The sequence below is a fragment of the Danio rerio genome, chromosome 25, assembly GCF_049306965.1.
Source record: "Danio rerio strain Tuebingen ecotype United States chromosome 25, GRCz12tu, whole genome shotgun sequence".
In the NCBI taxonomy this organism is placed as follows: Eukaryota; Metazoa; Chordata; class Actinopteri; order Cypriniformes; family Danionidae; genus Danio; species Danio rerio.
In genome coordinates, this window is record NC_133200.1 from 2,691,439 (window position 1) to 2,709,228 (window position 17,790).

At 40.5% G+C, this 17,790-nt stretch overlaps 1 protein-coding gene and 1 long non-coding RNA gene across 7 annotated transcripts in view; one reads left to right on the plus strand and one right to left on the minus strand.

The window, feature by feature from the left end:
* Positions 1-17,790, plus strand: part of pparab (peroxisome proliferator-activated receptor alpha b) — a 70,592-nt gene that overhangs the window by 39,574 nt on the left and 13,228 nt on the right. For all 5 annotated transcript variants that reach the window (XR_012399899.1, XR_012399898.1, XM_009297698.5 and 2 more), the window contains 1 exon segment: positions 12,012-12,199. Coding sequence is in view for 3 of the 5 variants with exons in the window: in XM_009297698.5 (XP_009295973.2) it covers positions 12,012-12,199 (188 nt within the window). In the remaining 2 variants the exon portion in view is untranslated.
* LOC141380851 (uncharacterized) overlaps positions 1-17,790 on the minus strand; it is a 38,183-nt gene that overhangs the window by 8,030 nt on the left and 12,363 nt on the right. For both annotated transcript variants that reach the window (XR_012400148.1, XR_012400147.1), the window contains 2 exons: positions 14,945-15,288; positions 14,720-14,875 (listed from right to left, as the gene is read on the minus strand). This is a non-coding gene — a long non-coding RNA (uncharacterized lncRNA). The remainder of the gene's footprint in view (positions 1-14,719; positions 14,876-14,944; positions 15,289-17,790) is intronic.

Here is a 17,790-nt window from a genome sequence, read left to right on the forward strand (position 1 = left end):
TCACAAGAATGTTTTCTTATAAAATAAGTGTTTGTTTCTACATTTATCCTAAAATTAAAATCAAATTAGCTGCAGTGTTTGTAGAGTTTGACCTACAAATAGCTAATCAAAGATACTGTATGTCAGAATACACTAAATATTGCACAAAACACTGAAAAGTTGTATACATTTTTATTAATAAATTAGATGTATTTAAATAAATACATACAATTGATCCATTGAAGTTTGTATTTAACTAACATTACCGAAAAAGCTGACCCCTGATCAGATGATCGCACCCTGGTCATAGTTGTTTCTCATATAAGCTAGCTAGTTTGTGATCCAAACAAAAAAAGTTAATATTTTTCCGTTGACCAATCATCGGGATAACGTTAACCGATGTTTGATTTTACATTTTTAAGTTTACAAGAGTGGTTTACAAGTGGTAACTTTCGCACTTTATATTTTTTATAATGCAGAAGTTCTTGTTTTTAGCGACACTGGTGGCCATTTGGTGAACTGCAGCGTATCTGTCATCTTTGTATTCATTTACACGTAACATACAGGAGATGAAACTTGAGTCAATCCCCTGATGTGCTCATAATTTACATTATTTGATTAGAAGTTGGAAATGCATTAACAGATTACAGTAAACATTAAGTCCTTTTCTTTTTTCAGGCCAAAAAAAAGAAGTAATCGTAAAAATATTTCTACATGTTTCACTAAAACAATCTATTATACAAGCCTTATTAGACAAGCTATTAGATATTAAAATTACAAATAATGCATGACAACTACATATTAATCCTTAATGTATAAATTTTTTAACTCAAACAATGGAAAACGTTAACAAGAATACATTTATGTATTTTAATAATAGTAAAATATTTAGAACACAATTTATAAATAAGTTTGCATCATTTCTTGATTTTCAACATTGTTAAAACATTTTGAGACAAAATGCAAGACAATTTTAGCGTAATTGCATCTATAAACAGGATGTTTTTTTTGTTGTAATTTCTTGTCTATAGCTTTAGGCAAATTGAATTACATTAGTAGTATGAACTGCTACAACACTGTTTTGTTTTGTCAACACATTCTCAGCATTTGCATTGATTAAATCTGAAAACACAAATCAGAGACTGAGAATGCAGTATTTCATTTTATTTATGCATTTAGCAAACACACCTATCCAAAGCAACTTCCATTGACGGGCTATGGGAATTGAACCCATGATATTTACATTTACATTTATATGTGTTCATTAAGAAGATATGTTCATTCAGAGCAGCTTACAAATGAGTGGATCATTATAAAGACGCAAATTATCATAAGAACTACAGAGTTGAGACATTGCTTGAACAATAATATGCTGCACAGTTGAAGTCAGAATTTTTCGCCCTCCTGTGATTTATTTATTTATTTTTGCATAATCACATGAACTAAACAATTTGGGTGTCTCTTTGTCTTTGAATTATCTGTGCATTGATGTCCTTCATTTAGGATTAGGGTTAGGTTTAGTTGTATCTTTTTAAAAAATGTCTGTAATACTCTTAAATAAATGAAACTAAATGAAAATGAGCTGATTTACAATGTGTAATGTTTTATATTTTATTTTGGTTAATGTTGGTTTGATTATTTAAAATGCAGAGTTGGTTTAGGGTTAAGGTTAGGGCTAGGGTTAGGCCATAGACACTATCATTACACTGAGAGAAAAACAATGGAAGTCTATGTATGTATATGTTAGGGTTCAAGGTGTCCAGCTTGGGGCCAAAAGGCATTTTTTACAAGGCCCAGTAACACATCCAGCTGGCTGAACTGCTCGTCTTGCATAGTTTTTTTTTTGCCTGATGGAGGCATGTGCTGAAATCGTGCTATGCTCGAAGTTCGTAATCTGAACCAGCGACACTTGAAAACACTGCGAGACGTGACCACACTAACCCCATTACTCACAGAAATGTAGGTTAGCTGCTAAACTTAGCCGCTTTATGGCCCTTTTAATGGAAATAATCAGAATAATTTGTGTTTGGGGAGAGAGAGACTTGTGTTTTTAAAGAAACAGAGATTGGATGTTCCACTTTTGTTCATTATTTAAGCAGTTTATCTTTGAGCATGACATATGCCGTAAGCTGATATATATATACACCAATGCAATAGGATGCTCTCTTGCGTATAGGCATCTGCTTCACACTTGCTCATCCCACTGAAAGTTAAAACCACCTCTCCTGTCTTCATGTTCAACAGTTTACCAAATTAATTTAAAAGAAATGGTATGTAATTCTGACAGGTTTCTGAATGGAGGGCTTCAATTAAAGCGGAGGTTATCTAATAAGCGTGATTAGTTGTTTAACTGCAATTAAACATGGGTGCTACAAAGAGATTAGTATTGGCATGTGTGCACTGGAGGTTTACAGGCCAGGACTGTAAGCTTATTAGCTGATAGGGATTGTGGCGTCTGCGTTAGGATTGCATTTCAGCGTCTAAAGATGTCAGCACCTACTTACAGCGGAGTCAGTAAAACATAAAGGGGGCTCGTCCGGGATTTGATCCAAGGACTTTATGCATTAAATGCATGAATCAAATCCCCAGAAAAAGTGTTTATGTTAATATTGCATTTTGGCTGATCCATATACACTATAGGACAATATAGACAGTAACTAAAAACAAACAAAGGGCTTATCCTGGATTTAAACAAAGGGCCTCTGAAGATCTAGGTGCACTAAATGCTAATGACAACAAAGACAGTAAAAAACACAAATGGGGGCTTGTCCGGGATTTGAACCCAGGACCTTTTGCATCCAGGGCAATAATCCTATTCCTAGAGATGTGCATAATATTAGGATTGTATTTCAACTTCTACAAATGCCCAAAAAACATTAAAAAAAATAAAAATAAATAAAAATAAAAATGAGGGCTTATCTAGGATTTGAACTAAGGGCCTCGCGTATCTAATGCAAGAATTTTACCCCTAAAAAAGTGCATACTGTCTAAAATTAGGATTGCATTTTGACTACTGAAGATTTCTGCATCTAGGTGCATTATATGCTATTAAAAAAACAACAACACACAAATGGAGGCTCATCCGGGATTTGAACCCAGGACCTTTTGCATCCAGGGCAATAATCCTATTCCTAGAGAAGTACATAATATTATGGTTGTATTTTAACATCTAAAAAATGTCCACATCTAAGGGAACTACATGCTCCCAACAAAAGAGCCATAAAAAACACAAATAGGGGCTCGTCCAGGATGTAAACCAAGAACTTCATGCATTAAAAGCATGAATCATGTCCCTAGAAAAAGTGTTTTATACTAATATTGCATTTTGACTAATAAAAATTGTGCGCATCTAAGTGCACTATATGCTACTGACAATATAGACAGTGACAAAAAAAACAACTGAGGGCTTGTCCAGGATTTGAACAAAGGGCCTCTCACATCCAATATAAGAATTATACCCCTTAAAAACTTCACACTGGATAAAATTACAATGGTATTTTAACTTCTGAAGACGTCTGCATCTAGGTGCACTGTATGCAATTGACAATAAAGACATAAAAATAAAATAAAAAACATAAATGGGGGCTCGTCCGGGATTCAAACCCAGGACTTTTTGCACCCAATGCAAGAATCATATGCCTAGAAAAGTGCATACTGTATAATTTTAGGATTGCATTTTTGCTTCTAAAAGCACTATATACTACTGACAAGATGGTAAAAATATGGTTTTAGACGATAAAAATCACAAATAGCGGTCGTCTGGGATTTGAACCCAGGACTTATCACATTCAGTGCAAGAATCCTATCCCTAGTACAAAATATTAGGTTGTAATTTAGCTTATAAAGATGTCCACATCTAAGTGCACTATATGCTCTTGACAATAGAGACAGTAAAAAACACAAACGGGGGCTCGTCCGGGATTTAAACCCAGAACCTCTCAGACCCAATTGCCAATAACTCTAAAAGTGCATACAGGACAATATTAGGATTGCATTTTGACTTCTAAAGATGTCCACATCTAAGTGCACTATATGCTCTTGACAATAGAGACGGTAAAAAACACAAATGGGGACTCGTCCGGGATTTGAACTCAAGACCTTTCACACCCAAATCGAGAGTCATGCCTATAGGGAAGGCCATAAAATTATGTTGAAACCCTAGCACCTTAGCAACTGTGTAGTAACACATCAGTGTCATGAAATTAAGTCTTGGATGAGCAAATGTTAGTTTCTGTAATGTTAAAAAAAACACAACGCCGCCTGTCTATTGACAACACGAAACTGCAATTGAACACGGTCCAGAGTGAAACTTGTGTTACCCAATTCCTCTGGGCAAGTTTCTAAGGCACCAGACATCCTGATCTGACAAAATGTGTAAATAGTGGCCTTGGATTTCAGCAAATATTAATCATCTGTGATCAGCAGCGCATGTGGTGGTTTTGCAAGAGAATCCGCAGAGTCAAGGTTTACAGACGCAACTTCAGTCAGCTTTTGTGTTATCCGCACTTGCATCAAAAGAACAATGGGGATATTGAACAAACATAACATTATTGCCAAGTAAGTCACACAGCATTCAGCCAAAGCACTGTTTATGTCGTTCAGACTCTTGGAATCCTGTCAAGATGTTACTAATGTCATATTATTAGGGCTGCCCCCGACTAAAGATATTCGTAGTCGACTAACATTCCTGCATTTTAGCGATTAATCAAATAATCGTTCATTTAGGATATTAATATAATAACTTGCGTATATACTAGGAATATAGTTAGGGACCGAGCACCGAACGGTGCAAGGCCCTATTGGAATTGCTCCGTTTATTAGGGACCGAGCACCGAAACGGTGCGTAGGCCCTATTGGAATTGCTCCGTTTATTATTATTAGGGACCGAGCACCGAACGGTGCAAGGCCCTATTGGAATTGCTCCGTTTTTTATTATTATTATTCCGCCCCCTATCGGGGCACTTTTGAGGGTCTAAACATGCCCGAAAACTCATGAAAATTTGCACACACACCATACGCGGTGTAAATGGCTTGTTGATATGGGTCTCGGCAGTGGGCGTGGCAAAATGACTCGACAGCGCCACCTAGAAAAATTAAACGGACGAGCCCCCGATATATGAATCACACACATGCACGAAAATCGGCACACACCTCAAACATGCCAAAACATACGAAAAAGTCTCTTGGAGCCATATCTCAAACCCAACAGGAAGTCAGATATTTTTAACTTCCTGCGGCGAAAAAGTGGCGTTTTTGCCATTTCCAGGCGTTGTATTTTAACGAACTCCTCCTAGGGATTTCATCCGATCGACACCAAAATTGGGTTTTGTCATCTAAAGGCCTTGGCGATGTTAAATTGCGAAGCTTTTGAGTTTTCGTCGATGGGCGTGTCCGTGGCGGCCTCGCAAACTTTGACGATTCGCCACAAAACAGGAAGTCGTTATAACTCAGGCATGCATTATCAGATCTGCCTCAAAATTCACACGCTTGATAAGAGTCCTGACCTGAACACATTTACATAGCAATATCCAGATACAGTTACAGCGCCACCTGCTGGCCGCAGGAAATGACATGATTTACGGAGTAACAAACTCCTCCCACAAATTTTATCGTATCAGCACCAAAATTGGGTGGTGTTATCTGAAAGCTCTGGTGATGTTATATTGTGAAGATCTAGAGTTTTCACAGAGGGGCGTGTCTGTGGTGGCATGACAAACCTCAATGCTTCGCCATGGAACAGCAAGTCCTTATAACTCAACCACACAATGTCCGATCTGCCTGAAACTTCACATGGTTGATAAAAGTCCTCTCCTGAACACATCCACATAACAATATTGAAGTGGGCGTGGCAAATAGACTCGACAGCGCCACCTACCAAAATTAATCGGACGAGCCTCTGATATACGTATCACACACATGAACGAAAATTGTCACACACCTCAAACATGCCAAAACTTAAGAAAAAGTCTCTTGGAGCCATATCTCAAACTCAACAGGAAGTCAGATATTTTTAACTTCCTGCTGTAAAAAAGTGGCGTTTTTGCCATTTCCAGGCGTTGTATTTTAACGAACTCCTCCTAGGTATTTTATCCGATCAACACCAAAATTTGGTTTTGTCATCTAAAGGCCTTGGCGATGTTAAATTGCGAAGATCTAGAGTTTTCGGAGAGGGGCGTGTCCGTGGCGGCATGACAAACCTCAACGCTTTGCCATTGACCAGGAATTCCTTATAACTCAATCACACAATGTCCGATCTGCCTGAAACTACACATGGTTGATAAAAGTCCTCTCCTAAACACATCCATATAACAATATTGAGTCAGTCATAGCGCCACCTGCTGGCAACCGGAAGTTTGGCTTATAACTCAGCCAAACAATGTTCGATCTGCCTGAAAAATTACATGGTAAAAAAAAATTTATCTCCTAAAGACATCTACATGCCAATATTGACACACAGTCTAAGCGCAACTTGCTGACAGGAGGAAGTTTGGCATAAATCTGTGATTTTTCTCAGGTTTTTTAAATATATATTGGCTTAAATTATTATTGTTCGCTGTTCTCTGTCATCCTGAGGCCACCGGGCGGCGGTGAGCCCGGGTGCGAGGTCCCTATCATCGCTGCTTGCAGCTTTAATTATTATTATTATTATTCTCCTGCGAAATGAATCGCGGTTTTGAGGGGCTAAACATGCCCGAAAACTCACGCAACTTTGCACACGCCTCAGAAGTGGCGAAAATTTACGTTTGTTATGGGCTTCGGAAGTGGGCGTGGCAAAATGACTCAACAGCGCCACCTAGAAAAATTAAACGGACGAGCCCCCGATATACGAATCACGCACATGCACGAAAAATGGCACACACCTCAAACATGCCAAAACATACGAAAAAGTCTCTTGGAGCCATATCTCAAACCCAACAGGAAGTCGGATATTTTTAACTTCCTGCGGCGAAAAAGTGGCGTTTTTGCCATTTCCAGGCGTTGTATTTTAACGAACTCCTCCTAGGGATTTTATCCGATCGACACCAAAATTGGGTTTTGTCATCTAAAGGCCGTGGCGATGTTAAATTGCGAAGCTTTAGAGTTTTCATCGATGGGCGTGTCCGTGGCGGCCTCGCAAACTTTGACGATTCGCCACAAAAGAGGAAGTCGTTATAACTCAGGCATGCATTATCCGATCTGCCTCAAAATTCACACGCTTGATAAGCGTCCTGACCTGAACACGTTTACATGCCAATATCCAGATATAGTTATAGCGCCACCTGCTGGCCACAGGAAATGACATGATTTACGGAGTTACAAACTCCTCCCACAAATTTTATCGTATCAACACCAAAATTGAGTGGTGTTATCTGAAAGCTCTAGCGATGATATATTGTGAAGATCTAGAGTTTTCGCAGAGGGGCGTGTCCATGGCGGTATGACAAACCTCAACGCTTCACCATGGAACAGGAAGTCCTTATAACACAACCACACAATGTCCGATCAGCCTGAAACTTCACATGGTTGATAAACGTCATCTCTTGAACACATCCACATAACAATATTGAAGTGGGTGTGGCAAAATGACTCGACAGCGCCACCTAGAAAAATTAAACGGACGAGCCCTCGATCTACGAATCACGCACATGCACAAAAATTGGCACACACCTCAAACATGGCAAAAAATATGAAAAAGTCTCTTGGAGCCATATCTCAAACCTAAAAGGAAGTCAGATATTATTAACTTTGTGTGGCGAAAAAGTGGCGCTTTTGCCATTTTCAGACGTTGTATTTTAACGAACTCCTCCTAGGGATTTTATCTGATAAACACCAAAATTGGGTTTTGTCATCTTAAAGCCTTGGTGATGTTAAATTGCGAAGCTTTAGAGTTTTCATCGATGGGTGTGTCCGTGGCGGCCTCGCAAACTTTGATGATTCGCCACAAAACAGGAAGTCTTTATAACTCTGGCATGCAATATTCGATCTGCCTCAAAATTCACACATTTAATAACAGTCCTGACCTGATCAGGTTTACGTGCCGATATCCAGTTACAGTTATAGCGCCACCTGCTGGCCACAGGAAATTACATGTTTGACACTGTAACAAACTCCTCCCACAAACTTTCCCGTATCAGCACCAAAATAGAGTGGTGTCATCTGAAAGCTCTAGCGATGATATATTGTGAAGATCTAGAGTTTTTGCAGAGGGGCGTGTCTGTGGTGGCATGACAAACCTCAACGCTTCGCCATGGAACAGGAATTTCTTATAACTCAACCACACAATGTCTGATCTGCCTGAAACTTCACATGATTGATAAAAGTCCTCTCCTGAACACATCTACATAACAATACTGAGTCAGTCATAGCGCCACCTGCTGGCAGAATGTAGTTTGTCTTAAAACACAATCTCCACACAATCTCTGATCTGCCTGAAACTTCACATGGTTGATAAAAGTCCGCTCCTGAACACATCCACATAACAATATTAAGTCAGTCATAACGCCACCTGCTGGCAGAAGGTAGTTTGGCTTATAAGTCAGCCACACAATGTCCCATGTGCCTGAAACTTCACATGGTTGATAAGATTCCTCTCCTTAAGACATCTACATGCCAATCTTAAGTCACAGTTATAGCGCCACCTGCTGACAGGAGGAAGTTTGGCATAAATCTGTGATTTTCTTAGATTTTTTTTTATATATCGGCTTAAATTATTATTGTTCGCTGTTCTCTGTCATCGTAACGTCACCGGGCGGCGGTGAGCCCGGGTGCGAGGTCCCTTTCATCGCTGCTTGCAGCTTTAATTATTATTATTATTCTTCTCTCCAATGAATCGCGATTTTGAGGGGCTAAACATGCCCGAAAACTCACGCAACTTTGCACACACCTCAGAAGTGGCGAAAATTTACGTTTTTTATGGTCTTCGGAAGTGGGCGTGGCAAAATGACTCGACAGCGCCACCTAGAAAAATTAAACGGACAAGCCCCCGATCCACGAATCACGCACATGCACGAAAATTGGCCCACACCTCAAACATGCCAAAACATACAAAAAAGTCTCTTGGAGCCATATCTCAAACCCAACAGGAAGTTGGATATTTTTGACTTCCTGCAACGAAAAAGTGGCATTTTTGCCATTTCCAGGCGTTGTATTTTAACGAACTCCTCCTAGGGATTTTATCCGATCGACACCAAAATGGGGTTTTGTCATCTAAAGGCCTTGGCGATGTTAAATTGCGAAGCTTTAGAGTTTTCGTCGATGGGCGTGTCCGTGGCGGCCTCGCAAACTTTGACGATTCGCCACAAAACAGGAAGTCGTTATAACTCAGGCATGCATTATCCGATCTGCCTCAAAATTCACACGTTTGATAAGAGCCCTGACCTGAAAACGTTTACATGCCGATATCCAGATACAGTTATAGCGCCACCTGCTGGCCACAGGAAATGACATGTTTTACATCATAACAAACTCCTCCCACAAATTTTTTCGTATCAGCACCAAATTTGGGTTGTTTTATCTGAAAGCCCTAGCGATGATATATTGTGAAGATCTAGAGTTTTCGCAGAGGGGCGTGTCCGTGGCGGCATGACAAACCTCAAAGCTTCGCCATGGAACAGGAAGTCCTTATAACTCAAGCACACAATGTCAGCTCTGCCTGAAACTTCACATGGTTGATAAACGTCATCTCTTGAACACATCCTCATAACAATAATGAAGTGGGCATGGCAAAATGACTCGACAGCGCCACCTATAAAAATTAAACGGACGAGCCCCTGATCTACGAATCATGCACATGCACGAAAATTGGCACACACCTTAAACATGCCAAAACATACGAAAAAGTCTCTTGGAGCCATAACTCAAACCCAACAGGAAGTCGGATATTTTTAACTTCCTGCGGCAAATAAGTGGCATTTTTGCCATTTCCAGGCTTTGTATCTTAACAAACTCCTCCTAGGGATTTTATGCTATCGACACCAAAATTGGGTTTTGTTATCTAAAGGCCTTGTCGATGTTAAATTGCGAAGCTTTAGAGGTTTTGTCGATGGGCGTGTCCGTGGCGGCCTCGCAAACTTTAATGATTCGCCACAAAACCGGAAGTCATTATAACTCAGGCATGCATTATCCGATCTGCCTCAAAATTCACATGTTTAATATAAGTCCAGACCAGAACAAGTTTACATGCCGATATCCAGATACAGTTACAGCGCCACCTGCTGGCCACAGAAAATGTCATGATTTACAAAGTAATATACTCATTCCACAAATGTTTTCATATCAGCACCAAATTTGGTTGGTTGTGTATCTGAAAGCTCAAGCGATGATATAATATGAAGATCTAGAGTTTTCGCAGAGGGGCGTGTATGTGGTGGCATGACAAACCTCAACGCTTCGCCATGAAACAGGAAGTCCTTATAACTTAACCACACAATGTCCAATCAGCCTGAAACTTCACATGGTTGATTAAATTTATCTCCTGAACAAATCTACATTGCAATATTGAGTCACAGTCCTAGCGCCACCTACTGACAGAAGGAAGTTTGGCATAAATCTGTGATTTTCTCAAGTTTTTTATATATATCAGCTTAAGATATTATTGTTCACTGATTTCTGTCATCCTGAGGCCACCGGGCGGCGGTGAGCCCGGGTGCGAGGTCCCTATCATCGCTGCTTGCAGCTTTAATTCAAGTTGAAGTTTAACACTTCCACGTGACAGAAAATGCTAAAGCATGATATTAGCGCATTCAAAACAAAAATTAAGCGCTTAAAACGGAATAGTAAAGCGTTTAAATACAGTGCTTACACACAAAAATCAGTGACCAGAACGTTATAGGCTAATTATGACATAAAAACAGCAATCAGACTGCCTGTGCATTTTAATAATTTATTATCAAAAATACAAACTGTAACAGTTACATGTCAAACAAACAAACAAAAAAAAAAAAAGTTTTTAATAAAATAAACTAAAATTCGTTCTTTAAAATAAATCAAATAAACTTATTAGCAACTTAGGCCTAGTACAAAACTAGGCAAAAAAATAAAAAAATAAAAAAATAAATACTGTAGCAAAAACGCAGTTTGGTATAAAATACAGTGGAAAATTTAAATTTATATAATTTTTATGTTGTTCAAAAGGAAAATTAACAAAAATGAACAACTTAATAAATGCACATCGCACAACGCCAAAACTTAGAATAAAAAAAGAAGGCAGCAAACAAATTAACAGCCTAATTATGATTGAATTGTTTAAAACAACTATATTTACGACAAAATGTGGAACAAATAATTTAAAGAACACTAATACAAATCAAAAATATTAGAGCAAAGCCACAAACTGCCTTTTAGACGACGGATGAGTCTTGACCTGAAACAACAAATTAAAAACATCAGACTAATTTTTCTAACAGAATAAAATACAACTTCTGCATTATATAAAAACGAAAAAATAAAAATAATATGTATTTATTTATTTGTATAGCCTACCCGATATAAAAATAAAATACCCGTTTTTTTATATATATATATATATAGCCTAACGGATAGCAAACAGAAACACTACAAAAAGGAAATTAAGCATTCTTACCTAAGCTTTCAATTCGATTTTATTTTTTTCATATTATGTGAGAGGAACACCAGCTTGTCCACATTGCTGGGAAGAAGGGAGCTTCTCGACGTATTCACAATGAAGCCGGCCTTTGAAAAGATGCGCTCTGATGGAGTGGATGTGGAAGGGATACAGTGGAGGCGTTTAGGCGTTAGGCGTTGATCTCTCGTTGCTGATGTCATACACTGACTGCGCAGCCCTTGATTGCGTAATTTCACGTGATTTATTTATTTTTTTTGCAACTAACCGACTAATGAAAATGTATTCGACCAAGCCCTCTTCATATCGACTAAAGTTTAGTCGACTATTTGGGGGCAGCCCTACATATTATATCCACATATTAATGCAAACACTTGTAAGGCAAGTCAGAAATCAGCCTTTCTTTGCATGGGATGATGTTTGTCTGGAGATTGTCTAAAAGTTATGACTTTTATTTCCACACCTCAAACAGCCATCCGTTTTGGGCGAATGCCACAGTCGGAGAAGCTAAGGTTGAAGGCAGAGATCCTGACGGGAGAACGAGATGTCGAGGATGATCAGAAAACCCTGGCCAAGCAGATCTATGAGGCCTACGTCAAGAACTTCAACATGAACAAATCCAAAGCACGAACCATCCTGACGGGAAAGACAAGCACGCCGGTAAGATGCCTCTGCCTATTAAGTACTCCTTGTCATTAAATAGTAAGCACCTAACCACCTCCAGCACACCCTAGCATTAATAATAATAATAATTCCTTACATTTATTTTGCGCTTTTCTGGGCACTCAAAGCGCTTCACTCAATGGGGGGGGGGGCTCCTCATCCACCTCCAGTGTGCAGCATCCACCTGGATGATGTGACGGCAGCCATTTTGCGCCAGACCGCACACCACACACCAGCTGATTGGTGGAGAGGAGACAGAGATGAAGCCAATTATGATATGGGGAGGGTTAGGAGGCCATGATGGACCGAGGCCAATGGGCAAATTTGGCCAGGATGCCGGGGTGAAACCCCTACTCTTTTTCAAAAGAGGAATTTTTAACGACCACAAAAAGTCAGGACCTCGGTTCAACATCTCATCCGAAAGACAGTGTCACTATACTGGGGCATTAGGACCCACACAGACCGCAGGTTGGGCGCCCCATGCTGGCCTCACTAACACCACTTCCGGCAGCAACCTAGCTTTCCCATGTGGTCTCCCATCCAGGAACTGACCGGGCGCAGCCCTGCTTAGTTTTAGTGGGCGACCATGTGAGAGTTGCAGAGAGCTAGCTGCCGGCAACCCCCAAAAACACTTTAGCAATTGCCTGGTGTTATGTATTTGTGTTTTTTGTGCTCTGTTTCTCTGTGGTTTTTTTTTCCCTCTCTCTCTCTCTCTCTCTCTCTCTATCGCTCTGTTCTCCCATATCTGCTCTCATGTATTCTCAGGTTCCGTTCATTGGTCCATTCCACTGTCAGTCATTCCTCCCCGGTTACATCACTCTTACGTCACATCCAATGAGCAAAAACCCCCCGTGTTAAAAGCGCGCGCCACACCACTCGTTTTTTCGTGCTTGCATTTTTCTCTTTCGTTGTTTTGTCGCTTGTTTGTATTTACCGCGTGCGTTTAGAAATAACCCTGTCTAACTGTGTATTTTGTTGTTGCTCGTTCTGTGTGCACGTTATCCGTCCGTTATTCGTACATTGTTCTTAGTTTATCGTTGTTTACGAGGCTTGGACGAAGCGGACAGGTAAGAAGGTCACGTGACATACATTTCGCAACACATAGGACTACTCTGCTGTCTAGTACACTAGGTTAGGGGCGAGCGCCACTCCTTGTACTTTTTGGATAGATAGATAGAGTAGATAGTTAGGACTCGGAAGATCTTCGTGTGTTAATTATACTGTTTTTCACATAGTTAGCTAGATGCTTCTGGGAAGTTAGATTTAGTTTGGGTTTTGTTCTTTTCATTTCTTTAGCGCCGCCCGCGTCCCTTCTGCCAGCTCTCTTGTTTTTTTCCGTCTTTATTTGTCTCAGTGTTGTACATATTGTAAATAGTATATTTTTGCTTTACTTACTTATTCTTTATTTTTGATTAATTCGTTGTTGTTGTTCACTTTGGGATAGTAAATAAAAACAAACATATTTTGGCATTACTTTGGTTGTCTTTCCACTTATTCACTGTTTATATAAATATATTTTAATTAAATAAATATCAAACCCCACAACCCTAGACTAACATCAGGGGTTTGTAACACCTGGAGACAACCTAACACCTAGTAGCTTGTGGCATTACTAGTTATTTTAGGCCTTATGCACAGGTTTCTGCTCTGGGACTGAAATGTGAATGCATAATCGCGCCAATCAGTCTATGCAGGAAAATATCCATTCAGCAGTCTGAAACTGCAGATGTGGACCAACGATAGACATCGTAAGTGTACAAAAGACTGTTTTCTCATTAAATAGGAGTTTATAAATAGTTTGTTTCTACATACAGCCTTAAAGTCAAATTAGATGGATAGTGTGTATAATCTAACCTACAGTAGCTTCTAAAATAGCTAGTCAGAGGATACTGTAGGGCAGAGTAGACTAAGCATCCCTCAAAACACTGAAATCTTAACTATGGTTTTGTTAATAAAGTGGACGTATTTTAACTATATACATAAATGTGATTCACTGAAGCATGTATTACACAAACAAAACCGAATAAAGTTGACCCTGCAATGCCCGTCAATAAAGCTGAAGTCTTTTACTGTGGACACTTGATAGCAACCCAGGCTCATTCTGAAAACGTAGCCCTGAGGATGTTTCTGGAGACTGCAAAATATGTAGGTTTTTTGTTTTCGCGAATCCACGAGAGGCCACTGTGTGCGTTTTTTTCGCATTTCAAATTTCTCTTGCAAGTGGCGTTCGTGCCCACTGTTCTCGCATAAACCCACCAGAGGCCGCTGTCGACCGACTGAATGACCAATTGGGCCACCAGCCAATCAACTGACCCACCTTCCTCCTTCCCTAAACCCAACCAATTTTACCGATTGACTCGCCCACCCGCTTACTTCCCTAAACCCAACCGGCGATTTACAAAAGCCGTCCAGAAAAAAAAAAGCGCCCTCGTCTGATTTTTACCCCGTTTTCGCATTTCACCACATTCTCACCCTGTTATTCACATTTTTATTTTTTGGATTCTGTTTTTGTCTTACCTGATTTCTGGAACTGCTCTTCCCCGGACTCAAACCCGGTCGTTGTCATCGTGGTCGACTCCTCTCTGCGTCTCAAGTCCGCTGACGTACACGACGAGCTTACGGGACAAACTGGTTGCAGCGGGAAAACCCTCCACACGGAGGTAAAGCAGTCAGCTGGTGAGCGGCAAAAGAAACAGCGTCAAACAGCGTTCGCTTCAAAAAATGAAATGCAGCCATACGTACCTCCGACTACATAATTCACGGTCTTCAGAAACATCCACAGGCCTACGTTTTCAGAATGAGCCTGGGTTGATTGATAGCACACAGAGGTCATGGGATGGGGGTTTCGGGTTGTTTGGGTGTCATCAGTAAGGCTGTGTTTCTCCTCATGCATCTGTGATTGTGGGACAAACTCCAGCTGCTGGGGGGGATTTCAGGAGAGACTTTCATCTGATGAAGAGTGTTTGTTCTCTCATGGCCTGGTCGAGGCTCATGCGGTGTCAATCTGACCTCTCTGATGGAGCCGACCTGAGTTTTGTGTTTGTTTGGAACTGAGCCTTTCAGGTTGTGTGTTATGTAATGTCTCTCTGTGTATAATAATAGAGGAAATATGTATAAAACACACAAGATGGTGGAATATGAAACAATAAAATTACGTTTATAATATAAATATTATGCGGCACGGTATCTCAGTGGTTAGCACTGTCGCATCATTACAAGAAGGTGGCTGGTTCAAGTCCCAGCTGGGCCACTTGGTATTTCTGTGTGGAGTTTGCTAGTTTTCCCAGTGTTGGCGTGGGTTTTCTCTGGGTGCTCCGGTTTCCCCCACAGTCCAATAGTGATCTTTGAGTCTCGTTCATCAAGATGAACGAATCTTTTTTTCAAGTCATTTCGCTCATTTGGTTCAATTTGTAAAAATATTATTGAAATGTTACGAATTGCTTCCAAACACATCTACAACCAGCCCAAAAGGTTGATCACACGACAAATAAGTCATAAGTAGAATATAAGGAGAAAATAATAATTCAATGTTTACCTGGGGCCTCATGTATCAACGCTGCGTACGCACAAAAACTTTGCGTACGCCAGGTTTCACGCTCAGAATCGCTCACGTTTGGATTTACTAACAATGAACTGAACGTGGGAATGTGCGCAGGTTCACGGCAGCTTTTTGGCAGGCGTACGCACATTTTTTGTGCGTGTCTGTTTTATTTCCATTGGCGACTCCTAGAGGCAGTTGTGTTAAATTCTTCTCTACAAAGTGTCTGAGCCTTGCAATGGCAGCTGTATGAGACGGGTTTATCTAGTAGGTATGTAAGATTTCCATACCATACAGTTGACCAGCTAAACATTAAAGCACAATTTGCAGCGGTCGCCTGTTTTCCCAATGTAATCTGAGCGATCTACTGCACGCACATTGCTATAAAGACACTATCTGTAGATGAATTTGCATGCGTGAATCAGAAACATTTCCATTCAATAAATGTGCAAATAAAATATGATGCACAAACTTATTAATGATTCCTACTAGTCTTTCTCGTGATAAATAGTAGGCAAAATATGATATGTAGCGGGGGGAAAAAAAGAAGATAGAGTTCATCAGACGCTGGATTTGAGCCGAGTTCATGCTTGAACGTGTCAAAACATGACCACATGCGTCTTACGAGCTGCGCCACTGAGACTGTTCAGAGTGCTGCAACAGTTTACAGATATAAACCACACTATTTTTTTTTAAATGCACTCAGTGCGATGTTCAGACCCAACTGTGTCAACCGCATCAGCTTAACTCTCCCACTCTATTTTTTTTCTTTTGTTGTTAATTCCGAAAAACAAACTTGCAAATAACACCGCTTTTCTCCGATCTACCTCCGAAAGCAGCACCTCCAATTCACATTCTGTTCAAAGTTTCTCTTTTTGCTTGCTTTTGCCATTGCTTTTTCGTTGGGTTTTGCCATTAGCATAGTCATTAGCATATTCATACGGGGGAGGAGGCAGGGAGGGGTTTTGTGGGGTTTTGTGCTCGTGCATGTTGCGCTCAGTTTCACGTTCATTCGGATGTACAAAAGAATATGCGTGAGAGTCGGCGTACGCAGTGTTTCATACATCTGAATTTTTTTCTGCGTACGTACATTTACAGCTTTGTGCGTACGCAATGTTTTAGTAAGATTTCCACGCAAGTCTTCGTCGTGAGGCCCCTGCTCTTTTGTCTATGAAGGCATTTTTGTCTCTTTGCTCAGCTCATCTCTTCATGTCTTCAAATGTCAGCGGTTTATTCACGTTACACTGACAGTCACATATAATCTTAATCAATGCACAGTCTAAGCCGATAGGAGCCATGATCATTCGTTGTTTACGTGACAGAATGACTCAAACCCGAGGACTCGAGAGATGAACGGTTCAATTCTTTTTCCGGCTCTAAACGCATATGATTGGTCCGTGATGAACGAATGACTCAGACCCGATAGAGGACTCGAGAGATGAACGGATCAAAACTTTTTACGGCTCTAAACGCATATGATTGGCCCGTGATGAACGAATGACTCAGACCCGATAGAGGACTCGAGAGATGAACGGATCAAAACTTTTTACGGCTCTAAACGTGTATGATTGGCTCGTGATGAACGAGTGACTCAGACCCGATAGAGGACTCGAGAGGTGAGCGGATCAATTCTTTTTTTGGCTTTGAACGCATATGATTGGCTTCTGCCAATGTGATGAAGACTTGAAACTGACGATACTACCTGCACAAATGTGCACACGCACGGATGAACGAATCACTCCCTGAGAGGACTCGTAGTTCCCGAGTCATATTGAAGATTCGTTCAAAAAGAACGAATCGTTCATAAACGACCCATCACTACAGTCCAAACACACGTGTATTGGGGATTTGATGAAATAAACTGTCTGGGTGTAAAATGAGTGTTTTCAAGTAATGGAAGGAAAACCCGGAGTAAACCCACGCAAACACGGCGAGAACATGCACACTCCATACAGAAATGCCAACTGTCCCAGGCGAGGCTCGAACCAGCGACTTTCTTGCTGTGAGGCAAAATCACTACCCATTTCGTCACTGCGTTGCCCTGAGTAGC